Raw genomic sequence first — 26,101 nt, 5'->3', positions numbered from 1 at the left:
TCGCTGTACCATTCATACTACACGACTTGTGATCATGAGGCTTTCATTTTTTTTACGTGACTCATCGGTAACAGGGGGTCACACACTACACGATCCTTCACCAGGAGAAATCATCCACGAGTGTCTCTGGTCTTATACGTTTTTGTCACGAAAGGACAAATGCGAGAAGTGACACGTGAAATGAAATGAAAGCTGCTTGCTCATATTGTGGTTTGGCACGGACGAGTGTAGGTGGTCTAGTGTAAACATCGGCATAATCTTCCCTGGAAGTCCACAAATGTCAACCCTGTGGTGGAGCTGAAGCAAAAGTCAGATCCATACTCTGGGGACCACAAATGTCTGTACAAGATTTAATGGGAATCCATCTGATAATGGTCACGATTTTTCAGTCTGCACCCATGTGGGGAACCAACTTACCAGCCACTAGCTGGCTGGGAGTATCATGGGTTTGAAACAGTAGATTCTTATTTTCTAGAAATGAATGTTCACCTCGCAGAACCACCAGAGTATACAGAGAGACTGGGTAGAGGGTGTTCCAGCCTGTTTTTCTACAGGCGCTAGTTGTAGTTAGTCATCTAGCAAAGCAAGATTGTTGATTTAACACTCACTCAGGAGACCTTAGCTGTCATGTGAACGGATCAGGCCATGTTGTTATCTTCTGTTTCATTTGAACCTGTGAGGACACATCTGCCTGTATGACTTGTCTTGTAAGTTTCACTAAATGAAAATGGACAAAAAAAATAGTTCCTTCATCCCTACACTTATAATTTGGTTTTCCAACTCATCTTTGAATTGGAGTTCCAGCTCCACTTCCAACTGCATTTTTGAGTTCACTGATGTACACACAGGGCTGATTCTGTCATAAAATACAACAGTGCATGTTAAAATGTGCCCTGCGGTGAGGAACTGATTGAGGTGGAGGCTGGCAATTAGTTTCATTGATAACTGGAAGAACATGCTGAACACAGGAAGGCATAACACGTCTCCTGAATGAAAACAGTTCCATTACTCTCCGTCGGCTGCCCTCACTTCCCTCCTCGCCATTCATCTACGGATGTAATGACCAAAGAAAAGAGCAAGAAGCTGATCTGTCAGGATGATTCACTGTCAATTTACCAGGCTTTATATAAAGCGCCACTCTGCGCCGCAGGCGCAAAGATGAGTCGGCCTCCTAACTCTCCTCATAATCTACATATTGACACTTATAATGGTACGATGCTGATTGGGAACTTCTCAGCAAACACTTAAATTTGACTGATGGTGGTGTCAGTTGGTGGTAACTGTTGTGGCCAGTTGCAGCTGGATTTTTACAGACAATGTTATGACGTGTGATATGGTGCGGAGAAGTGTTATGACTTACTGTTTGAATTTGTGTTACCATGCATTAAAACGGATGCAAATAAAATGCTTGTTTTTGATCAATCACAGTTTTCAATTTCTTGGTGACACTAGAAAGCCATTGGATTTAATGGTCATAATATTGTGCAGCCCAGCTTGTGCCAGATTTGATTTAAGAAATTTAATATAGGCTTCCAGCATGCGTTTACTAATGATACAAACTCAGTTTGCATAATCTAAAGGCTTGTTTGGAAAAAGGTGCATCATATCTGATGTATTGCCGAATAATGCTTCAAGGTTATCTTCCAATGACTTCCAATGAGTAAGCACAGAGAATCTGAATTATAGTAACACTTTGGGCTTTTTCGCGTTCTCGATAGGCACATATGTGCAAACAAAACTCGTGCACAGCTGGCTGGATGGTTCTGTGCCTTGACACACACAAAAAAAAATCTAGGCTTCAGACATATGCAGTGAGCACAAAAACAAGGGGAGATATTGCTACGAAGTTTGAATAAGGAAACAAAGCCTCTTTTGCATTTTCACTTTTCTATCTAACGTATTACTATACTTCAGAAAGATAATTCAAAAAAGTTGAATATATGTGGAGTCCATCACATAACACACATTATACACTAAACACATTAACTACACAGAGTACTTAGTACTGTACTTAATCAACCGAATTCTTAACTTATCTGGGGGAGGAAGTAGTCAGATAGATTCATTACTACAAAGACACTAATTACTGAAGCAAAACACGAGTAGTTGTAACAAAATGTCTCTAAAGCACCAACACTAAAAGTCCTCGTCATGCATTAAAGCCCCCGTGGGAATTGAAATTGGAATTATTGACGCAATAACCTATAAGCATAGCTACTGTAACAGCTTTATATACACAGGTAGTTCACAGCACTATTTTTATACACCGATCATATGTTGTGTATATTTAACCATAATTACCTCTGCCTATGAGGTTATGTTTTCGGCCGTCTGTTTGTTTGATTGTCAGCAAGATTACGCAAAAACTAATGAACGGATTTCCACAAAACTTGGTGGTAGGATGGAACGTGGGACAGATCCAGGGAGAGGGTGTGCAATTTTCCAGCTTGAATAGATTTAAGGGGACTGGCTGGGACTTGGCCGAGGGATGTACTCTACTTAGCAGGGCCGGCCCTAGGCATAAGCGAACTAAGTGGCTGCTTTATGGCCACCAGGGGGCCCCCAAGAGCACTTGAAATGTCCCACAAGAAAGCTTGATTTAAAAAAATATCTATTTCATTATATACATGTTTAATTATGTCAATGGCAATCATACAAAAATGCAATCTTATGTTAACGGGCTGGCAAAAATTTATACTGGTTTAATCAATTCCCACTGGCTCGTATGTAACGAAAGTCATGATACAACTGCAGTCAGTCAGTCGGTCGAAGGTACTTGTAGTTGATTGGCGATCTCCGCTTGTTGCAATTTTTTCAAACCACAAGCAATTCAAATGCTTGTTTACAATAATTGCATTATCTGCTGGTTTATTTTTTAATACTTTTCAACACACCAAGTTCAGTCTGCCCCTCAGTACTGTATCACTCTGAATGTTAAAGTGCAAATTAACACTGGACCACTATTGTGAGCAGGCTATTTTTAAAATTAAAAACAATAGAAGCATAAAGGCTGACAATGGTATAGTGTAAGCGACACAGCTACAACTAATTACATTGATAGGGTGTGTTCGATTTACAGAAGGTTTGCGAAGGATCAAGCATTGACAATAGTATTGGTGGCCCCCATATAGGCCGATTAGGGCCCCATATACGTAGGCTAGCGTCGGCTCTGCTACTGAGTGTCATTATGGTTTTTTATAATAAATGAATTATTAGTACCATTAACTACGGCTTCGAACATAAGGATTCCCTCCCAAAGCAGCAGAGCGCGAAGGTAAAGTGCCTCATATTGTTCTTCAGTGACTAAAGACGCACTCATTTGCACACAAAGACTTACCATAAGGCCTCCGCAAACTGCACAAAGTTACACCTTGCACTGATTTGTAATGTAAGACAGCGGCAGGCGGGGAGAGAGATTGACGCCGGCGTCATTAGAGGAGGCGTTGCCACAGCAACAAGCGGCGATGGTTGGACCGAGTCCTGCAGGCGGCATGAACGTATGGAGACATAACAAATCAGTTCTACCAACTCAAACCGAGGGCTGCATGCGGCGGATTCCCGCCGCTGGGCTCAGTGGAAATGCGGTGCCTGGCGCCGTTGCGCGGCACAACTGGAAACTGCACGAGTCTGGGATCATCGTCTGATCGAGAGCTGTAGCTGTAAAAATGAACCGGGGCTGAGGGCGCTGAGAGGGGGGGAAAGAGGGAAAACGGTTTGTTCTGTCATTTATACACAATGACAACAGCGCTGCTCTGACATATTCAAGTCATTAGATGGGATAGAAACGTGAGATTTAAGACCCTCTCTCGTTTTCCACTGCTCTCCACGCGCTTTCCTCCCCTTCCTCCTAACCTTTAAATAACGAGGTTAGGCGATGTTCCCATGCAATTAATGCCAATGGCTTGTTTGAATCTGTATTGAAGCCCGTGCGTCCGAGCGCACTTGGCCGACGCCAACTGGACCTCATCCGTCCCATTTCCTGGACCAACTTCCCGAGGGAGGGACGGCGGAGCCGGCATGGGAAAGTTCGCCCCAACTTTTCCCTTTTCTTTTTCCGATTACATCGAGTCAGTTTTAAAGAAGGCCAACGCGAGTCGAGTCGAGCCGAGTCGAGCCGAGCGGTGTAGACCACCACAGCGAGGAGCCGAGCGCAAACCAGCGCCCAGGAGACAGTGAGGAGACGCGCCCCGCTTCACGAGAGAGAAAGGTGAGGAGTCTGCCGACTGACGACAGGAACAAAAAGATTCTTTGTGTAGTTAAAGAGACGTGGAGACGGGCAGTGAGTTTCTTGTACTTTCCAATCTTCCCGAGGTGATCTGAAAGAAAGCATCTCAACAGGTGTCTTATGGATCCTGTCACGCTGCTCCTTATTGACCTTTGGTCCCTGTGTTCTTCTGTGGTCATTAAGCGAAAGCCCCAGGGAAACCTCTGTTGTATTAGCCTCAATTGGCCTTCCGCTTGAAATATTTACTATGGTGATTAATAATTATTTGCTCTCCTGTATCCCACGTGACATGGTAACTTCAGGTATGCCAATGTTAGACCAGATGAGATTGAAATGATCAGACCGCTCAATAATCCTATGAAAACTCTACTGTTGCTCAGTGTCTGTGGTGGTAATGGTTTAGTGGTTGTAGAGTTTTATTGCACTTTGAATATACAGTATATGATGTACTTTATGGCTTTATTTGATGCTGTTTTTCGATGCAGTGCGGTCGACCGGTACTCTGTGGTATGTTGTCTGTGGATCCGTCTGGTCAGGGTCACGATCTCTGTCGGTCCATTGTCTCATGTCATCCTGTCAGAACAGTTCGAATTTTCTTTTTATGGGCATAAGTTTGTTTTTGTTTTTCTCAGAGGGGGAAAAATAACAGAAAAACATAAATAGTCTAAACAAACAGGACAAATGTCACAGCAGTGTCTCGACTCCCCCACACAGGATGTTTGTTCAGATGCGTGTGTGTGCGTGTGTGTGCGTGTATGTGCGTGCGTAAGCACGTCGAGCTTCCCGACAGGCCACCGACCGCGCCATTTGTCACCAACTTTCCAACAACCCCCGCCTCAAAACATTGTATCATTACAACAGTTTTATTTTTAAAAAAGTCACTTTGTCTAATTTGAATCCGCTTTAACTCATTCATAAACCCTACTTAAAAAAGAAAAAAGCTTTAGTAAAGTTTAGTACACACCATGGTGTAAACATTTGAGTGGCCTCTGTTGGACTCATTCAATCCAGTTTGATTGTGAACAGTGAGCTTGTACAGTGTTTCCACTCACATTAGCACTTTAGTGCCATGTGGTTTTGTTTTAGTTCGTTTTTAATATGTGGGGGCTTGTTTTTCACCTCTCGACGATGGGGAGTTGGAGCCCACCCAAACAACACTGTGAGCTCATGGAAGAACTGAAAGGGGCCTACAGTCAGATACACATGTTCCTTAGAATAAAATATCCAAAAGGTTGGAGAAGCTTAGCTCATTTGTTGCTTATAGAAATAATGAAAAACATATGCATCAGCTGTGTTCAGGACGACCGATGGCAATTTTTTTAGAGGAAAATAAAATATACCATTTAGGAATTAAGTAGTACGCTCAAGCAGCAACGTAAATGCAAAGGTTGGTGATCTATATGACGTGCGTAACAACTACAACGACAGGCAGATGAGGCTCTGTGGTGCCACCAGGCCAGACCTGACATGAGTTCACAAAGAGAATGTTCTGATGAGCTGGGGAGTTCTTCGGAAGTGATATCAATGAATCAAATGCTATTTTGTAAAGGTAGTGTCAGTGAAGAGGTAATGTCTTTCTCCAAAATTATGAAAAATCTCAGATTGAGAAATTAAACTCATTTTCTTGGCTGCTTCGATTAAAGTTCTTTGATATGCGGTAGAGTCGTTGACCAAAACAGCCTCTTTTTTTTTACCCTCCCCCTCAGGGTGAATATGTGTCTGCTTTTATGTGTGTCCATTTTCCCACTTTTAAATTCTATGCAAGGAATTTTAATTAACTGCCATTGGCCATTTTTAAAGACAGAAAAAAACTATTCTTATTTTGTATCCGAGCGTCAGCATGAAATTTCTCTAGCCGTGTGAAAAGCGTATTTCTTAAATGTTCTCTTACTCTCCCTGATCAATCCATCCATCCTTCATCTACCGTCTGTCACTCTTAGAAGCAGAGGATGTCAAGGGCTGACTGGTCCTTCCTGGAGCACCTGCTGGAGGAGGGCCAGGAGTACTCGACAGGCATCGGCCGTGTCTGGCTCACCGTACTCTTCCTGTTTCGCATGCTGGTACTGGCAACTGCCGCAGAATCCGCCTGGGACGACGAGCAGGCCGACTTCGTCTGCAACACGCGTCAACCTGGCTGCACTCCCGTCTGCTACGACAGAGCCTTCCCCATTTCCCACTTTCGCTACTTTGTCCTCCAAGTCATCTTCGTGTCCACGCCGACCATCTTCTATTTCGGATATGTGGCTGTAAAGGCTGGGAAGGACAAGGCAAAAGAGGAGGAGGAAGGTGGAGGAGTTTTAATAGAAGGGGCCAAAAGGAATGTGACTAAAGACAATGCAGAGGAAAAGGAGAAACCACAGGATGTGGGGAAAGGTAGAAAAGCTTACAAGGCTTCACCTGAGGCCCCGAAACTGAAAGGCAGGCTGCTGTGTGCGTATGCATTTAGCATCCTGTTAAAAGTCCTCCTAGAGGCTGGCTTCATCATCGGGCTGTGGATCCTCTACAACGGCTTCCTCATACCAGCAAAGTTCGAGTGCACAGAAGTCCCCTGTCCTCACACGGTGGACTGCTTTGTCTCTCGACCCACAGAGAAGACCATCTTCACCATCTACACTCAGGTGATCGCCACCATCTCCCTGCTCCTCAACCTCGTGGAGCTCCTCCATCTCCTTCAGCTCGCCATCTCCCACCAGCTGGAGAAGCGCTACCGTGCCCAGCGGCAGGACTACTTACCTCGGCCTGAGCAGGCACCGGCCGGACAAAAGACTCCAGAGCTCCAGGCGGAGGTGTCACAGGCTTGCAATGCAGGGGGGCACGTCAACGTCCCCCTGCAGGGTGAGGCTGCATGCTACTCCAACCCGTGTGAGAGTTACAGGGATCTGACAATAGAGGCAACCTGGGGACCCGGGGAAGCTGGGAATGACTTGCTTCCTAGTTACATGAACTGCATGGGGGCCATGAGGACAACCCCTAGAGTCCATTATAAAAAACAAGCACATCACACTGTTAAAAACAGTAAGGGTGCCTATAAGGGACAATCAAAGCAGAAGCATTATGTTTGACGCAGTCAGATGGGGTGACACGTTGTCTACGACTATGAAAGCTTTGTTTGGTTTCCGAGTCTTCCGGTTTTGCGTGTACACTATTCTGCACATGATATTTGAGTGTCAGGAGTGCAGGGCGACGGCTCAAATGAGGGAGAAATGAAGAGAACAACAACCATTGCACTGTGAACCCGATGCCTCAGAGGCAGGTAGACATTCAGACAGATAAATGAAGCTATTCAAAACCGAACATTTTGGGAACACTCCCCAAGGCAAAAGAAAATGAGACTCTGCTATGAGAGAAGATTACAGTCATAAGATGCCTTCATGTTGCGTTTATGGCTTTTGGTTCGTAATGTGACAGTGGAAAAAAAAAACACTGCAGTGGGGGGTCTGCGGAGGTCAGTGTGTATGGGAGGGAGTGCACTGGAACCAGATTTAAGCATATTCCACTGAGTTTTGCACTGTAACCCATGGAGCCGTTTGAAGCCCCCTCTTCTCCCCATGGCTCTTGTACACACTGTGGAATGTTCTGGTCTCAGGGTCCCGCTCAGCTCCCAAGAGGATAATGGCTGGGCGGATGCAGGCACGCATGCATGCACATCCACATACAATGTATTTTTCCCCTTTCACCCAGTGTGTTTTGGTCACTTGAGTTGGGGATGTGGACCGGGAGGGCATGGGAATGCTGGGATTGAACAAGGCTTATCGTTTCCAGTATCCGTGGTGTCTTATTTATGAAGGAAGCGGGAGCGAGAGAGGACCACTGCACACATCATCGCACGAGCTGAATAATGGAGCAAAGGCAAGCATCCGGTTTGAAAAGCAAACCTTTTAGTGAGCTGCAGAGAGAAGTCAAAAGCACATCAGTAATTGCACATCGAATAGACTGAAAGAAGTACAGAAATGTGCAGATTCAATGAAAGGAAATTAAATCAAAATATTTAATGTTAAAGATATCGAAAAAGAAATACCAGTGTTAATATTTATTATTTTAAAAAATAAAGTATAAACTACCATAAAGGATGTCAATTTATCAATTGTGTATCACGTGTCACATTTTCTCCCCCACACAATTACATATTGCAATATTTGCAACCTATAAAAAGGCTCTCTATGGTGACGATTTGGGTTATGCTCTCTACGGATTTATTCCCTTTTCTTTATGAATACATGGATGAGATTTCCATGTGGGGAAATGTCTCCCAAGTGTGTGTTGCTTCGTTGTCAGGCCCATAAACTTTCCACTATCCAAATGTTGTTACTGTACGGAAGCAATAAATCACTCAAGAGAAAGTGCTTTGGGGATAATATAAAGGCCAAAGTGTGGAGAAGGGGATCAGCCTTACAGGGTGTCATAAGCAGAACCTTCTGAGATGGAAATATTTTTTTTTGCTGTTATCAAATCCACAGCTCTGGCAGAAGAAAGCATTAATTATAAGGCAGTAAAAGTCCATAGGGGTCTCTACTTCACACCCCCGGGCAGTGCTGAGGGTTAACACTGCTTCTCCTGGAGAGCAATTGATAGAATCCAGCCCCTTCAACAAAGGTGCTCGCACAAGCTCCGAATGAATGTAGCCATATGTCTTTTCAGAGTGTGTGGCTGCAGCCCTCTGCAACACGGCACTCATTTCCAGCAATTTACAGAACTGTCTCCATGACGATAAGCAGTTATCTATGGCAGGAAAAGGGGGTTTATGGGAAATTTGCGTGAGGCAGGCTCTCATAAAGCAAACAGCATGAGCATGCGGGGCCAAATGAGAACTGTAACGAGCTGCTAAAAAGCAGTTGTTTTTTTTAATCTAAATGTTTTATGATTTAACAATGGGAAGACTATCTCATTACTCAGAATGGAATGTGGTTTTTTTTTTTATTGTCGGCAGCCTCTCGCTGTGTCAGGGATAAATTGGCAGATATTGTTGAGAGAACAATCCAAACGGAGCCTGCTGAGGCTGCCCAGGTCAATGCCTGTCCACGAGAACTTGGCTGGCACTCCCGTGCAGTGTTGTTATCTCGGCCCAAGTGGGCGGGAGCGATGCGCGTGCCCTTGTTCGCATGCGTCCACGTGACCGGTCATGTGTGTGTTTTCACAAAAAAAGCCAGGGGGGGTCACGGAACAGATTGCACACGGCGACCCCATATCAGCCCCTTTGCTGTCAACCAAAGCCAGCAGCATAACAGTGGAGCTCCCTTTTGCATCCATCTTCCTTCTAGCCGATGAAGCCGGAGAAGCCCGACACCCTGCTCTATTCTCTCTCACCGGGTAAACTCTCACCTCCTGTTCAGTGAAGGAAATATAAACCTCAAGGATGGAAACAACAGCGAGTGTGGCTCCAACAGTCCTTTTTCCTCTAGAGTCGATATACTGTATCTGTCCTCTAGAAATTGCAGGCCTTCTATCGAGCCCACCGACGGAGCAGATGAAAGAGATGTTTCTCTGCCAGGACAATAGGACATTAATACTATGTTGGTTTTCCTACCCGCTATTCATGTTCAGACTATTTCCACAAATTCAGGGCTTTTCAAAAAAACTAAAACATTGACAGTGGAGATATGTGTTTCAGTCAAGCTGTGTTAATAGTAGGAGTGGGGGCTGGGAAGACCCCAATCTGTGCGACATGACCATGTTTCCTCTTTCCTGACATTGTTGAAGTCACTGTTGATGCATTTCCTCGCTGTGTGGGTGCTGCTGATCGCACACAAAGAAGGGCAATCCTGCAGTCTGTTTAAGGAGAGGAGGAGACTCCAACACAACTTTCTTTAAACTTCACCATACTACTACTAATCCTATCCCTAACCTTAAAACTAATCCTCACCCTAATCTTCACCATCTAACGATTTATATCATGGGGAGGGACTTTGTTGTTGCCCACATAATGTGACTTTTTAAGCAGATTTAGGTCTCCACAACATTAGTAATAATTAGACCGCACACACACACACACTCACACCACTGTTGTTAAGACCGCAGAGCAGTTTGAAGCGGCATCACGAAGCCTCCAGGCTCCAGCAGGTCTCACAAAGAGGCAACTGTTGTGATGAAAAGCGACACCACTAATGGGAAAGTTTCACCACCGGTCCCTACACCAGGCCCTGGTGTGTGATATAACGATCATGTGACAAGCGAGACAAACTGTGAGGTTCCGGAAGTGAAAATCACATTCATATTCTCCATTGCCATTTTGATCTTTAGCCAAATTGTCGTAACCATCCAATGTAGACTCACCACGAGCTACGGGGTTGTGAAATGATGGTAAAACTTCAGGACTGTCTTTGAGGCATAAAGGCCTGGAAGACTTATAATCTTTTACTTTTAAATTCAGACAAAACTGAGGTCATTGTACTAAACACCTCAGTGAAATATTATCTGATCATATAGTTACCTTAGATGGTATAACTTTGGCCTCCAGCTCTACTGTGAGGAACCTTGGAGTTATATTTGACCAGGACATGTCCTTTGACTCACACATAAAACAAGTCTCCAGGACAGCCTTCTTTCACCTGCGCAATATCAAGAACATTAGAAACATCCTATCTCAAAAGGATGCTGAAAAACTAGTCCATGCATTTGTCACTTCTAGACGGGACTACTGTAGTTCATTACTGTTAGGATGTTCCCCAATAAGTCTGTGAAAAGCCTCCAGTTAATTCCAAAATGCTAGAAAAAGAGATCATATTTCTCCAGTGTAAGCATCTTTGCATTGGCTTCCTGTAAATTCCAGAGTAGAATTCAAAATCCTGCTCCTCACATACAAAGCCCTTAATAATCTGGCTCCATCATAGCTTACAGAGATCATTCCATATTATCCCAATAGATCACTTGTCTCTGTAAACGCAGGACTACTTGTGGTTCACAGAGTCTGTAAAAGTAGAATGGGAGACAGAGCCTTCAGCCACCAGGCTCCTCTCCTCTGGACCCAGGGACGTATACGACATCTCAAAACCTTCCTCTCTGATAAAGATTATCGTTAGAGCTTCTCAGGTGTTACAACAGACTCTAAGAATCACGTCAATCGGTACGGAGAGGGTCTACGAATGAGACCCACTAAAGTACAGTGTAGTCCTCAAAACGCAGCACAAACTCATTGCAAGAGGCCAAAGACTTTGCAAGAGGCTTATGCCCGTGACACACCACATGGCAAGGGATCACAAAAATGGAAAGAGACGACTGCTGACATTGCACTTAACATCTGCCCAATTCAAATCATCAAAAAAGGTAGGTTAAAATAAGGTAAATAAACAAAAAAGGTAAAGGATATGTATCTTTCTCAGGGTATGAAACAGCCTCTGACGGGACACAAGATTGGAAATGAGAAAAAAGGTTCTCTTCTGTCGTACTTCCTGCCAGCTGTCCTGCTGAATGTCCTCTGAGAAGGCAGAGAGGGCACTCACACACACACAGGCAGGAATGACCAGCGTGCCCTGACTTCACAAAACTCAGACTTTCCTACACACATAATATTGTAAACAAGGGACCGACACGGCCCAAAATAGCAGTCCATCGGGTGAATGAGGTCGTCCAAGTTAGGCAATATGTCTTTATTTGGATGTAATTGGAAATAATGTACCTTGCATAGCAAAGACCACTTTGTAGAGCTTAGTGTTTATGTTATAGCGCGTGTTTGTGTGACAGGCATACAGTGTTACATGTGCCAACTCCTTTTGTGTCCCTCCACGTGCACACACACAAACACACAGTTCCGACACATGACTTTCTCTGTATCCATAACAATGTCACGTCCAAGCAACCCACTCCTTAATTTGGCCATTTGTGCTACTCAACAAAATGACCAAAATAAATGCTTTGAGCTGTCCCTAAATTTAAACTCTGGACAGGAAGTGGGACTCTATCTGTTTCCTGTTCCAGTACTTTTTCTCCCCAGGGATCGCTCATTGGTAATTGTTCACCCTGACAATGGGGCCGCAGTGGGCATTGTTGCATTGTTTCGTCCCGGCTCCCCTGTGTTTTGAGGACCTAATGTCATGGCTGCCACATCGAAGGCAGGATGGTGGGAAAATGGTAAAACTCAACTGCTGAATGGCTGGAGTCAACTAAGAGTACTGGTACCACTTGTAGCTCCCAGAGATCTGTGTCCTTGTTTAGTATTATGACTGTGACAGGAGTGGTTTAACATTTCTGAAAACAGCAGTTACCCTTAAACCCCCTGATCAAATTCTGCTTAGGGCTCCATATCGGCTAGGGCCGGCTCTGACTACAGTGACCAAACAGCAATACCACCTGGAGCCACTAGGGGCAAGAAGGTTGTCTGTTGCCTCTTTAATGAGACATTCAACCATTAAATGTATAACTGATACATTTTTGAGTAGTAACTGATGTCAGCTAGTTTCATTTATTTTAAATTATTTACAAATCCCTGTGAGAACAAACCTGCACATGTTTTCACTATGTAAATGTTTAGTCTGTGTTTAAGTTTTATATACAGCCATACCTGTCCTTCTGGATTCTGTGTGTGTGTGTGTGTGTGTGTGTGTGTGTGTGTGTGTGTGTGTGTGTGTGTGTGTGTGGTTGTTTAATAGCAGGATGTGGTGCCCTTCCAACAGGCAGACGGCTCTATTGTTCCTGCAGCAGAGGGAGGACTGTCTCCTTTCTGTTCGCTCAGGATGTTCGATTGGACCTCCTTTACAGGAAAAAAACCCCAGCCAGAATCACCCGCACCCACTATCCCCCTTCATCCAGCCAGAACAACGGAACACCTCCAGACTCCCCACTCTTTTCCCCTGAGCCACGGAGCTCGGTTCCCACAGTGCTGTCCAGTTGTGAGGAGCTGGGCCATTGTTTAAGACGCCTGACCTGTCCTCTTTATTGTTCCCAGGACGGACGCACGCACACACGCACACGCGCACACACGCACACACACACACATACTCCCTCTCTGTTTGATTTAGCCGCAGCCTCTCGATCCTCACTAGTTTCATATGGAAACGTCCACCAGCTTGAAGCAATTGGCACACTGCGCACACACAACCGGGGTCGCTGGACTGGAGCGGGTCGCTCCACTGATAGCAAACCTGAGAGGGGAGTACAAGCTGATGACTGCCGATAGCACTGCACGCATTTACCAGTCTGGACCCAATGTAAATCTGGGCCCCATAATCTTTCCCCATTTCATTAAGCCGGCAGAGTAACGTTGCGGAACCTATCCTGGCACACTGGAAAGGTTAGCATCCATTAGGAGAGCTCCTGGAGCGACGCACCTCTCTGCTTCATTATTTAACAGAGGAAAGGTTGCGGGACTGGAGTCAAAGTGTCCTTTGTATATGAAAAGCTTCATAAAGACACCAGTAACGTCCACCGGTCACTCAATGATGAATTCTTATCAAGCGCTTTGTTTACTGTCCACCTTACTGGTCTTGATTTAATAATGAGAACACTTGAGATTTTCTGGATTGAATATGTGGAAACCGTTCCCTCTTCCTGCCTTCACTGACGGTCACTTAAGTGTTGAACGATAGTCCTCCTACATATTGTTTCGGCAACCCCAGTTTTCCAAGTTAACCATATTTTTAACCATGTCTTGAAGTCACACAGGAAAAGGTCGGTGGGCTATGAAAGTGAAATCATTGCTTTTGTTGGGACCCGTGTATATTTCGGTGACATTACTGCTGGACTGTGAGACAAGAATGGAAATCTACCCATAAAAGGACAAACGTAATGTTGTAACACCAATGTCTTTATCAAAAAGGAATGTTTTCACTTGTTGCCGCTGTGCCTACAACTCTTTAGCGACAGCAAGGACCAACTGTGATCCGTATCCAAACGCATAAATAGGGGGCTGTACATGTACTGTGTCCTGACTAACCTGTGGTGAGCTCGGTTCTTCAAACGTGGATCAACTAGTCCAGGCTGTTATGGGGATAAACAGATTGTTAATTCTCATCGCAGATAATTTGGTTCTTTGAATTACAATTCTAAAGATACAAAAAGTCATCTATATATTTCCTCTTCGGTGTGCTTCACAAGACACCTCTATCGTCTATACAGTTGGTTATAATGAGCAGTCTATTACACGGAACGTTGTGTTCACACTTGAGCAGATTTCGTAGAGACAATAAGGGTCTAGCAGACTTAACTAAATAAATCACCTTTGGTTTATAATCTTATACCAACATAAAACGAATGGTTTCTGTCAACTTAAGAAGTCTGTGCTAATGATACATTTTATTAATGCTCAGGTCCAGGTGATTAATCCCTATAATTTCATGGTGAAACATTTGCATCTGCTTTCCGTTTCCGTCAGCACTTTGACCGACTGACAGTTTGAATACGTCTACGTCTGTCTCTGAGGGTGTTTTTTTCTTCAGTATTCTATAATAGACTTGTAGGAAGCTTTTCAGTGTGAACGTTTAACCAACAAGTTTCAATCATTTAATTGTAACCTATAAATTCTCATCTACCATCTTCATACCTCCGGGTAGGAGTCATTCATCACTCTGAAACAGACTGATGTGTGTGTGTGGGGCTTCACGCTCAAAACTTGTGGTCACGAATCAGCTTACATGGAAAAAGCCTGAACTGTTTGAATGCGCCTCGGGACCTGCTTCTTAGACCACAGCTATTTTAAGACAGCTTTGAAGAGACCGTGTCGAGTTCCTTTTGTGCGAAAAACAGCATTGAAGCCCACGAAAAAAACTATGTTAAACTTCCTCTATGGACTGGTCTTTTCTTCTATCTACTGTGTGCCACGGGTCAAACTGCAAAAGGTGATATTCCTCATTTCTGACTGGCGTTTCCCCTCCTTGAAGCTGAATGAATGGAGTCACTACTTCCTTCCTTTGAGGTTGCCTTTTGTCCTTGGAGGCAGTATTGTTTCATAATGAGGATCAGATACTTGTTCAGACCAGAATGTGAAACGACGCCACTGAAAGTCAAGTGACAAACTGCATGATGTGAAACTTGGTTGGAATAAATCTCTGGGGGAAAGTTCTTTCAGACAATTTCCTGACATGAAATTGAATTGAAATTGCCATTGAATCGGCACTTTCAGCATGAAAACTCAAATTCATTTTATTAATCTCATTTTTCAGTGACACACATAATAACAACGTCAAATTTGCAAGAAAATCCAGACTTCCTTTAATGAATGTATTGTGTAGATGTTTCAGACAGCAGCACTAAGCAGCTTAAACTTCCTGAGAGACCTCCCACACTGTTGGCTCATTCGACCACATACCATCAAAGGTTAGATGAGATAAAAAGAACTACCACATTAAGACCGGTCTTACTTCCTCTGCTTTCATGCTCATTATCAGCTGTTCTTTCTGAACATGAAGACTATGTTAAAGGAGAAACGCCTGTGTGTGAAAGCCCTGGAACATGACATCATTTGTATTTGGGAAACAACAAATAAATGACATGGGGGTTGGTAAAAAAGTCACAATAAAATCTGTGTCAGTGGCACAACTAGATTTACATGTTTTACAGACAATGTTCCTCTTTTCTACGAGCCAGAGGACAAACTGAAGAATAAAATCAAACCTTGTGGTCAGTTCAAATCCTGAACACCCAACAGTTCCAATATCCAAGGTGTTTTTCAGTGATTGATCAGGCTTGTGAAACATCAAGTGGAAGGTCAGAGAATCACAATCTCTCACACACACACACACACAGTATTTTTAACTGAATAAAATGTCAAGTGTTTTATTATTCCCCCTCCTGCCTCTGAGAAGTGTCTGAAACGAACAAAAGGCAAGCTGAAGCTTTTTTGATGGCCAGGGGTGAGGAACAAAGGCTGAGATGAATCGGAAGAAAAGGTCTTTTGCCCCCTGCTTCACCCCATTTTGCTCCCAGTGCACCATCCTCCAGCTGAGAAACGGACAAAACACGCGAGTCTCTAATGGCAGCCACGGTTAGCTCTTTTCTGGTCGGTTCCTGTTCAGAGCCGCTTTGGGTGTAAACTCCAGTTTGTCTTTCAGGCTAAGCACCTGCGTGCTGTCCATACCCACTTGCTCCTGAAGCTTCCTCTCCTCCCTCAGCTCCAGGATGCTCATCTCCTCCTCTCGAGGTTTGGGCGTTCCTCTGATAAACCATTCCAGGTGGTAGCCCACTGCTCCGACCACAAAGGTAACGGGAAAGGTGACATACGGAGCGTAGGTCCGCATCGCAGCCCACATCAGAGGCCACATGACTGCACACCGCTTTGGCTCCCAGGTCCTCCATGGGGGGAAAGAGGATAAAGAGTATGTTGATTCTAGCGGACATTAAATGATATTCATAAATGGAGTAAATAGTTATGGGCCATTCACTAATAAAAAGAAGGAAAAGGAACTCCGTCTCACCTCACATGCTCTGATTAAAAAAACAAAACAAACATTTCTTCTCTACTGGTTCCCCCTTGTGGTTTGAACCGGACTGACAGTTACACCAAATCTCAATTCGATCACAGACTTTTACCAATGAAAAGTACTTGTTTCATTTAAACGCACAGTGTGAGTTGCACTGTGACGATTTAAACCATAGAAAAGAAGCAGCTGAGTGAAAACTTTTCAATCATCAAATTAAAACAAAGTCAGGCAATAATACTTTCTCGGAGAGATGCATTCTCTAGACTGTGTTGGCGACTGGGACGTTCCGGAAGCAAACTGCTGGTAAATCAATTACAGCCTGACCGATTTATCAGTCTGCAAATTAAAAAGAAATCTGCCAAAATAAGCCATTCACAGACACAATGGTATCGGTAAGTTAACTTGTGAAATATCAAGGCGAAATTGAATTTCTTTGTCATAAGGTTTGTATTTTTAACATGTATATATTGAAAAATTTTTAAATGACACCAGGACATTATTATTATTATTATTATTATGTTAACTGAATCTTTGCAAACCCATGAGTCAGATGACGTAACGTTGTGTGGCGTCAATGACATGAGCAGGCCATCTGCTCACCTTGTCTCACCTCCAGCCAACAACACACAGCTACAGACGCTCCAAAGAGTAAGGGCTGGTTTCTCTAATGTAAAAAAGATGAACGCATTCTCTGATGTCAGCACAACTTAATGTTATTGTATATGGGTCTAGTGTTTGATGTCATAGAATAAGTTCTAAAAGTCACAATTGAAAGGTATTTTGCGGCTGTTGTTGTGGATGCCGAACAGAAACCCGCTTGTCTACGATTCACAAACTCCATTCATTCGTGGTCAACTCCATTCGGTTTACTTTCAACACAAGCGGGACAAATTGAACGGGTCAAATTTCGGACGGGGTTTGGCGTGGCGCCGGTGCGAACGTTAGTCTGCACACAGAATGGCGAGGGACAGCGCTCGGAGCAACTGGAAAACATCATGTTGACAGCTCACAGCGAAACAAGCGTCTCATACGACTGTCCCCCGGTGTGGAATTTACTCACAAAGTTTTCTGCGAATCAAATCCCGGACCGAGGTTATTTCAATCGACTCCACTCACCCCTGGCACGTTGATGCAACAAGATCAGCGCAACTTCCGCCTCTGAGCTTCCTGCTTCATCTCCATTGGCTGACGCTACGCCGTAACCGGCAGTGACCAAGAGGGTCTCCGCTGCGTTCGTCGCAGAGCTGCAGCACCGCCTATTGGTTCGAGCGCTACACTGCTCCGACACGAGGACAGCTCACAACCATTCACGAATCAACGATAACTACTATGATTATTGTTAGTACTGATCGTGGATGGTAGCAATAAACTACAATAATTGTATTAATAATTACTTTATAAACAAGAAATTATATCATAAATTAATATACATACATAGTTTGAGGTCATTAAAATGTGGACTTAGTCATCCACCAATATCTTTACGTGATGGTAATATTTTTATTTTATTAAATCTTTATTTAATCAGGGAAACTCATTGACATGAGGCCTGAGAACAATTTACATTTAGAGCAACAAAAGACAACAGAAATTACAGACAGCAAGAGTAGACTAACAGACAAATATACAAGAATGGAAAAAATAAAGGCAGTTGCAAGATGCAGTGAAGTGTTCTAATAATAACTGTTTGAATTATCGAAGTAAAATGAGACTGTCCAGTCTGAAGTGGGTTTGTAATTCATTTCATTTCCAAAGCTGCATAATAGTTAAAACCAGTATTCCAAGATTTGTCCAAATTTGGAATGTCCAAAGTGGAATGGTTGGCAGATCTTGTTCTGAAGTTACTGGTTTTAACAGAAATGAGTGATGTAAGATAATCTGGCAGTTGTAACAGTAAAGCTTAATATACAGTATAAATAACATGATGTGTATATTTGTTCTTGATTCTAGTGATGCGCAACCGACAAACAATATAACAGCAACAATTCCACCACAAGAAAAAACATGTTTTATTAAGCTGTAGAAGTATCAAATAACTTTAAAGAGCATGTTTTTTTGTGACTATACAGTCTTAGGGAGCTGTGTTCTTACATAACCTTCACTGATGTGTGTCCTTTTCTGCAGCACTGACTGGAATCTCTCCCTGTGTTCAAACCCTCGGTGGCGTTCCCGCACAGAATCCTCCTCTGGAGGAAAAGTCACAAAAAGGCAGTCAGATCTGTCGACACTGTTGTGTAATATGTTGACAAGGCGTGAGCTGCCCCGTGTGGATGACAAACCCCTCCGCTGTCAGGATGGGATTCTTTTTTTTCTTTTTTCTTTTGTTTAAAAGCACAGTTTGGCATTTGAAGACAGAGACACGTTGAGAGGCTCAGTATTCTGCATAAAGAGACAAACAGTTTCAAGGAAGGCTTCGCTTTCTTTGTTTAACTGCTTATGAGGGAGAGAGACTCCTGTCCATTTCAGGTGCCCAGCGGATGAGCGGTAGTGGATCGACAACTATTCCTCGCAAAGCTCAATGTGATTGATGACACTAAATTCAGGACGAGGCTGATCTACAACGCAGCCTGTCATGGAGCGATGACCAGTTCTGACTCATTGGTCATTTCTGCAGAGGCAGGGAGTGACAAACAAAAAAACCCAACTTTGTTATTATAACTTCAAATGACTGCCCGACACGGTTGCGACTAACAGGATTCCGAGTGGGCGATTATGCCTCATGCTTCAAAGATGATTCCTCCCTCTGTGCTGTCCATCTTGTAGTTGCCAGAACTGGCATTTGATCAGTCCTGTCAGATCAAGTGAAATGTGCTCGTCCCCCGAGGGGGACAACAACATCACTGGAGCCAGTTCTGCTTTACCACTAACCTTTAGGAGGGGCAGGATTATTTCATCAGCCCTCATTTAATAGTACATGAGATTTAGAGCCATGTAAAAATACAAACCGCCTTATCAATCCAAATAACAAACTGGGGCCGACAGAGTGGAGTGACACAAAGCGGAAGCCCCCGTAGACCTGCTCTATTTGCACAAGTTAATTACAGATGTCAGGCATGGTCAGTGGTGGGAAAATTCCTCATTACACAGGAAATGACAGGCAGGACTTAAGTTGAATCACTGCTGAATCACACAAGCCGAAAACAGGCAGCTAGCACGACTCTTTGTAGGTTGAAACATTCAAGCACGGCGTACTTCTGGCCGAACTCAAGTCTTTTGAAAAGCGCTCCGGACTCTTTACCACAGCCGCGTTCAGGTGATGACAGGGCGGACGACAGCTGGAGCATGAGTCAGAGTGTTCTCAAGGACCTGGGACAGCTAAGTTTAGCTTCAGGTTAAGATGGACAGCGAGGACAGAGGAGTAGATGGATGTGCGATATGACCGAAAAAGAATGCACAAGAGGATTTGATGGATGCCTGTGATTGGGGATGAGACGAGGAGAAGCATGAGGACTCTCGACGCGGACTGTGATCAAGCAGAGTAACAGATGGTGAGCAAAAGAAGTGCCAGATGTGAAAGAGGAAGACAGTGAGTGTTAAAGCCAATCTGCCCAACAAAGGGAGAAGTGGGCAACCAATTTGGGGGCATTTTGAGGTCAAAGGTCGGCCCTGACAGCTGGTAAAGGAAACTGTGCAGTACAGTTAAAACGGTTCTTTTGCTGAGATTGAATAACCCCAATCTGAAGTTGCTTTGCTCAACTGCAGTGCTGGCAGTTATTATTCTTCTTAAAACATAAAATCAAATGTCAATTATGTCATATTGACGGTAAAGTAGTGCCACCATTAGCATGGTACAGCTGCATTTACACAATATCAATAGCTTCAGGTAATATATTGAAAACTCTAAATGTCATGAAAGGAGTTGTGGTTTTTTGCATCGGAGTGAATGGTTGTCAGTGAAGAAAAAAATGATTACATCAAAATGTGATACGATGACATTTATTTGTTTCCGGCATAAAGAAACATTTCAGATTTCAGATTTCAGAATGTCACGTATGACACAGAGTGTATCATCCGTTACTGGCATCATAATCATAATCAATGAAATAAAGGTGGCAAACAGTTTTTCAGTTCTTTTATGCTTTGGTCACAGATTTATATATATATATATATATATGTATATATATATATATATATATATAGTTAATACTGGCATATAGGAGAACAATTTAGCAAACATGATAATCATTTTTTCTCTTTTTCTTTTATTTTAAACAACACTCCACTAAATAAGAGGATTGAATAATAAATTGGCAATATTACTCCTGTGTGGACCCTGGAAGTAGCCAGGATATGTATGACTTCAAAGGTGAATCGTTCAAAAGGCACAGGACCACGTTGATGCTAAGCAGGAGCAAATTCACAGGATATACATTTGTAGTTCAGCATTGGCCATTCCTGTACTCCACTGTAGGAGCAGACGGTCCAATTATTTTTATTCTCCAACTAAGGGTCTTTTTCCAATGATGCATTGATTCAGCCCTGACAGAAATATGGTGGCAGGGGCTGCTCAGTTAATTAAACATGTATATACACAAGGACCCTCTCTGATCGAAGTTGAACTATTCATAACTTTAACCAAACACTGGTTCTGGTAAAGTTAAATGTCACTGTCACCAAGGCATCTACGGTGAGTCGGACCTGTTCGGAGGGAACTTCAGTATAACTTAAACCCCTGGTTACAGTTGACCTAAACAGTAAATGCTTTAGTTTCCTTTATAAGAGCTTTATAAGCTTTATCTATTTACAGCAACAAGCCCAGGAACAATGTGCGCTGGCTGTGACACTGCGGACGTACCAACATGTGGGGGCACTGATGGGAGAACACTGAAAACTGAACGTGGAATGATGCTGTCAGTGGCTCACATGAGCCTGGTGACGGCGCCCGAGAGGAAATCCTCGTAGTTGAGGCGGATGTTGCCTGTCATGGTCGTGTCCCTCTCCCGGAACACCTGTGTCATGCTCTGGAGCTGGGTGCACACCTGAATGAAACGGTCCAGCTGGATGCCGGGACGCCCGCCCCGCAAGGCAAGGCGCTGCACCAGCGTCTCAGAAAACTGTGGACTGAGGTTGTAGCCCATCTGAGCAAGAGCTGAGGAGAGGAGGAGAGGATGGAGTGAATTAGATTTTTTTCTTTCCTAATTTCTTTTTTTTTTTTAGTTCAAAACCAGTTGCAAGCTGCACCAATGATGTCTTTTTTACATAACTACAGACAACTAACTGTAACATAAGCTGTTTTCAGACATGAACTCCAAAAAGACACTTTTTCCACAGTTTGCCGTTCACATATGAAGGAAGCAGCAGGAGATTGTCCAGATCAGACACGTTCACAAGAGAAGGGAAAATGTCAGGAACATTCAGGCGAGGGGTGGCGCCTGTGTAGAGCGCCCACTCGCTCGCAATGAATCTTCCGGGGATTTTCCTGCTGTATTCTCCCATGGGCTCACTCTAGCAATTTTCGGAAGCTTTACTAGAGGGCCAACCGGAAAAGTTTCCGGGTGTGTCAGGAGCAACATATGGAGACAATTGCTTCGTCACACAGCCCCCTCAGGAAAAGTTCAGGAAAATGTCCGGACATTAGCGCATGTCTGAAAGCAGCTGTACGTTAAATGGGGGATACCTTGGTGTAGCTCCATGCCATTGATGCTCCCTGAGCGGTCCCTGTCAAACTGCTGAAACAACAACCTCCACCGCTGCATGAATTCCCACAGTGCTGAGAAGCCAAACAGGTCAATGCGACCTGATCGAGTCTTGTCAAACATGTCTAATGGGAAAAACAAAAAACACAGCATGTTCAAACATGAGTTTTCTTCAGTTATTGTTGCGTGCTCTTCAGAAATACAAATGTGTAGTGCACTTTCGCAGTGTTCCCTTTAAGCCCATCATCCTTCTCTTGTGGTATCTAAAAGTGACAAACACAAGTCACACCGGTCTCATTGTGGTATTGGTACATTGCAAATGCAACTGGAATGCAGGGGTAGTTGCACAACTAACAAGTTAACAAACCAACCATGACTCAGTCATCTTCTCAGCCGGAGTCCTGGCTGCCTGAATTCCTCTACTTAACGACAGAAGTGATTCCTTGTTTTGGAACTTTCAGAGGCAACACCAGTCTAATTTCTTTTTCCTCAACAATGCTTTATCCATTTGTTTTTTCCTAAAGACCCCCCCCCCCCCCCTTGCCGTTGAGCCGTTTAAAAAGTATTTCACATAGTTAAACGCTGTGTCATTCTGGCTCGAGAAACACTTTGACATAGATCGGCTTCACACTCCACTGAGCTGCAGCTGCTCGACTTACTGATCATCATGAGGCAGGTCTCGTCATTGAACGCAGACCAGTTGGAGTTGACAAGTGCCTGCTTCAGCTCCTTCAGGTTAATGAAGCCGCTGCGGTCCGTGTCGACAGTGTGGAACCACTGGTATGCCTCTGGGTTCACGCCAGGAGGGATGTTTCCTACGGAGAGGAAGAATAAAGAGGATGGTGAAGAGAGGAGCAGGGGTTGTACTGACTCTGACGCTTAAAGATTGTTTTCTTTACATGCTCTTGTTTACATCTCTTTTTCCTTCTATATTCATCCTCCTTACTGTTTCCATCCACTTACTACTTCACTGAAGCTCTCAGGCTTTGAGGTGCAACGGGTGTGTGGGGGGACAAAGTTAGTCAAAGAAAAAAGAAAGACGGTGAACATTCTTAGAAATAAAGCATCTGCCAATGCCAATTTATTTACAAGGAGATAAAGAAACACACTTCTCCTGTCGAGTTCTGCTACAGTTGAAGTTGTGTCAACTGTCAAGCAGAACCTCCATCATAAAAACATAATACGTACGTGCCTGTCTTTTACTTTTAATGTTTAAGGAGCTGATTTGTGAAAAAGTATTGTACATGAATGATGATTGTAACGTAGCATATTCTATATATGAGAAATGGAATTCATACATTTAAGTTAATTTTGTTTCGGAGTTAGGTAAGTAGTTATCTACATTTTCCTTGCTATAAGAATCCATGGATGATTATCACAAATAGTAACAATGTGTAATAATTGTCTTCCTGCTAAAGAAAAACTCCCCTAGCAAGAGGCCATTACCTGAATACAAAGAGAAAAAGAAAGGGTGTGTGGTGCAAGACGAGGGGCGGAGTGGAGAGAGGACTGGCTGTCAGAAAAACGAATGGAGAGAGAGGGACAGGTGACACCTCGGACCAGACCCTGATGGATTCTGTCCCTTTGTGGAGTGATGGCGACGGCTATCGGCTTCTGACTTCCACTTAGCTGCTACAGGAAACAGTGTAATCAAACACATACACACGTACACACTACACACTCTTAAACCATCTGTCTCTTATTGGGTTTAGTCCTCACTCAGTATTACCGGAGTCATCACTCCAGCTGTGTGATCCTGCTGAGGGGCACAAACTGAACCCCGTCTCTACACGACTGTCTGGGAACGCAAGTCATTTTCTATCCATCATCCCACCAGAGAGACAGAAGCAACGAAGAGGATGGGGGGAAGAAATGAGTGCCCGATCTGCAGCCTCCTCACGTTCAGAATATGCCTGTTCTACTCCAACAGGTAGGGAGAGGGGGGGATACACAGCTTCGGTCACAGCCTTTAGTTACCTGCAGGAGCATGGTGTCCGTAAGGTCCTGCAGTCGGCTGTCCCCCGTAGCCCCCATAAGGCCCACTGGGGGCACCCCCTGGTCCAGGCCCATACTGCCCTCCATGACCTGGGGCTCCACCACCCCCGTAATGACCTCCCGGTAGACCTGCTGCACCACCGTACGGAGCTGAGTGGGGCTGCCCGTAGGGGCCGCGGCCTCCCCCATATGAAGCACCTGCCGGTGGGTTGCCCCCTCCTGGATAGCCCTACAGTGACAGACAAAGTTCACCAAAACCAAACGAAAAGTCCAAGGAATAAACAGGCTGAGCACAGGAGCATGAAAAGGTAAAAGTAATACCAAAGAGTAGCACAGATATAAAGAGTACTTCAGGTATTGGAGGAGTATCCAGAGCTGACAAGCTGTACTTTAGTAGAGTTTTCATGTAACCTAAATCCATTTTGTATTATTCTTATTCAATTTAATTCTGTTAGTATCCTCTCCTCATTCTATCTCTGGGCTGCTGCATGTGGATCAATAAAGGATTCTCTTACCTCATCTTATATCTCTCTATAAATTATATCTTATCTCAAACTTGCATTTTACTTGAGTATTTCCATTGTCTGCAGTTTTTTACCCCACTAGCTTCACACATATCGCTGACAGCTACAGTCAGTCCTGCAGATTTGAGTAACAACACACGTCATTAGTTTACCTAACTCTAATAAATTCTTATTACATGAATGAACATGTATATATCAAGCTACCCGCCAGTATACACAGAAGCAGGGCTGAAACAATAAGGGGATTCACTGATTGGTCCATAGGCGGAAGAGTTATCGCCAGCTTATTTTATATTTTGATCGATGAACCATTTCACTTCATTTTTAGGCAAAAATAATTGATAAGAGTCAAAAAGTGATCTAGATACAGCTTCTCAAATCTGATGTTTTAACGCTTTTCTTCTTATATATATATATATATATATAAAGAAAAGTAAGTCAGCAGATCACTTATTAGTTCAAAGTAGCCGTTAGCTGCAGCCCTAAAGCACTGAGCAAAATAAACATTAATGTCAATGCTGCTTACAGATGTATCCCTCATAATAAATCCAGATGTGTGATATGTACAGGATAACGAGTTCTAAACTCCAGCTACGTCTACTTTGACTGCAATAACAAGCTTGTAAGTCGTCCGACTTGAGCTGTCCGTCGTTACAACAGTTACCACAGAGTGAAACATGACAAACACGTCAAACTGTACAACACCCCGGCGGCTACAGTAAACACATTAACGGCTAACGCTACTCGTGTTCCGTGGACATTAACGTCGTATCCAGGCAACACAACGGATACTACAGTCATTCAACAATGTTCACATATGCTTTTTTTATTATAATTATCATAAACAGGACACAAAGGGAAGTATCTCGGTACCTGGCCGTAGTGGAAACTCATGTTGGACTGACTTCACTTCCTCAGCGGGGAAACCTTGCGGGCGGACACCAGCGCTCAGCCTGACGATTGGTGCATTTCCGGATCTGTCACCGCGCCCTCGCTCCCTGCTCCTGATTGGACGCCGTAGACGGAGAGCGATGACGACAGCGCGGACAACTATCAACGGCAACATCCGCCAATACTTTCCGAGTTACAGAGTTTGTAATTTCAGAGTTTATTGGGAATCTTCTCGGGCAATTATTGTAATATTAAATAGTTTAGGGATTTAGTTTAATCTCATTTAGATCTGTCAATATGATGCTATTCTTCTAATAAACCAATGCAGAGTTACATAAGATAAGATAAGATATACCTTTATTGTCCTGGACTGAAGAATATAGAAAGAAATTTAAAAAAGCAATAGGTGTGTACAAAATATAACAGAAATATATATATATATATATATATATATATATATATATATATATATATATATATATA

The 26,101-nt window shown here is 43.6% G+C and overlaps 3 protein-coding genes across 5 annotated transcripts; 1 reads left to right on the top strand and 2 right to left on the bottom strand.

The window, feature by feature from the left end:
• Nucleotides 1-3,718: 3,718 nt before the first annotated feature.
• On the top strand, nt 3,719-8,393 carry gja4 (gap junction protein alpha 4). 2 transcript variants are annotated; one of them, XM_035620507.2, is made up of 2 exons: nt 3,719-4,207; nt 6,169-8,393. In XM_035620507.2, exon 2 carries the CDS (start codon nt 6,175-6,177, stop codon nt 7,285-7,287), a length of 1,113 nt encoding a protein of 370 aa, XP_035476400.2. In that variant the 5' UTR covers nt 3,719-4,207; nt 6,169-6,174; the 3' UTR covers nt 7,288-8,393. The 2 variants fall into 2 exon arrangements, with proteins under 2 accessions (XP_035476400.2, XP_035476399.2); XM_035620506.2 differs by having other exon boundaries at nt 3,722-4,207; nt 6,166-8,393.
• A 6,886-nt stretch (nt 8,394-15,279) lies between these two features.
• smim12 (small integral membrane protein 12) lies at nt 15,280-17,836 on the bottom strand. 2 transcript variants are annotated; one of them, XM_035620513.2, is made up of 2 exons: nt 17,689-17,836; nt 15,280-16,441 (listed from the first exon to the last, which is right to left on the bottom strand). In XM_035620513.2, exon 2 carries the CDS (start codon nt 16,411-16,413, stop codon nt 16,138-16,140), a length of 276 nt encoding a protein of 91 aa, XP_035476406.1. In that variant the 5' UTR covers nt 16,414-16,441; nt 17,689-17,836; the 3' UTR covers nt 15,280-16,137. The 2 variants fall into 2 exon arrangements, with proteins under 2 accessions (XP_035476406.1, XP_035476404.1); XM_035620511.2 differs by having other exon boundaries at nt 17,633-17,746.
• Nucleotides 17,837-20,492: 2,656 nt separating this feature from the next.
• pef1 (penta-EF-hand domain containing 1) lies at nt 20,493-25,751 on the bottom strand. Its single transcript, XM_035620510.2, has 5 exons — nt 25,601-25,751; nt 24,186-24,432; nt 22,868-23,023; nt 22,190-22,333; nt 20,493-21,661 (listed from the first exon to the last, which is right to left on the bottom strand). The coding sequence occupies exons 1-5, from the start codon at nt 25,619-25,621 to the stop codon at nt 21,432-21,434; spliced, it is 798 nt and encodes a 265-aa protein (XP_035476403.1). The 5' UTR covers nt 25,622-25,751; the 3' UTR covers nt 20,493-21,431.
• Nucleotides 25,752-26,101: the final 350 nt, after the last annotated feature.

Source organism: Scophthalmus maximus, chromosome 22 (genome assembly GCF_022379125.1).
Source record: "Scophthalmus maximus strain ysfricsl-2021 chromosome 22, ASM2237912v1, whole genome shotgun sequence".
NCBI lineage: Eukaryota > Metazoa > Chordata > Actinopteri > Pleuronectiformes > Scophthalmidae > Scophthalmus > Scophthalmus maximus.
The sequence above is the reverse complement of the archived record's forward strand: the minus strand, read 5'-3'. Positions and strand labels throughout refer to the sequence as shown.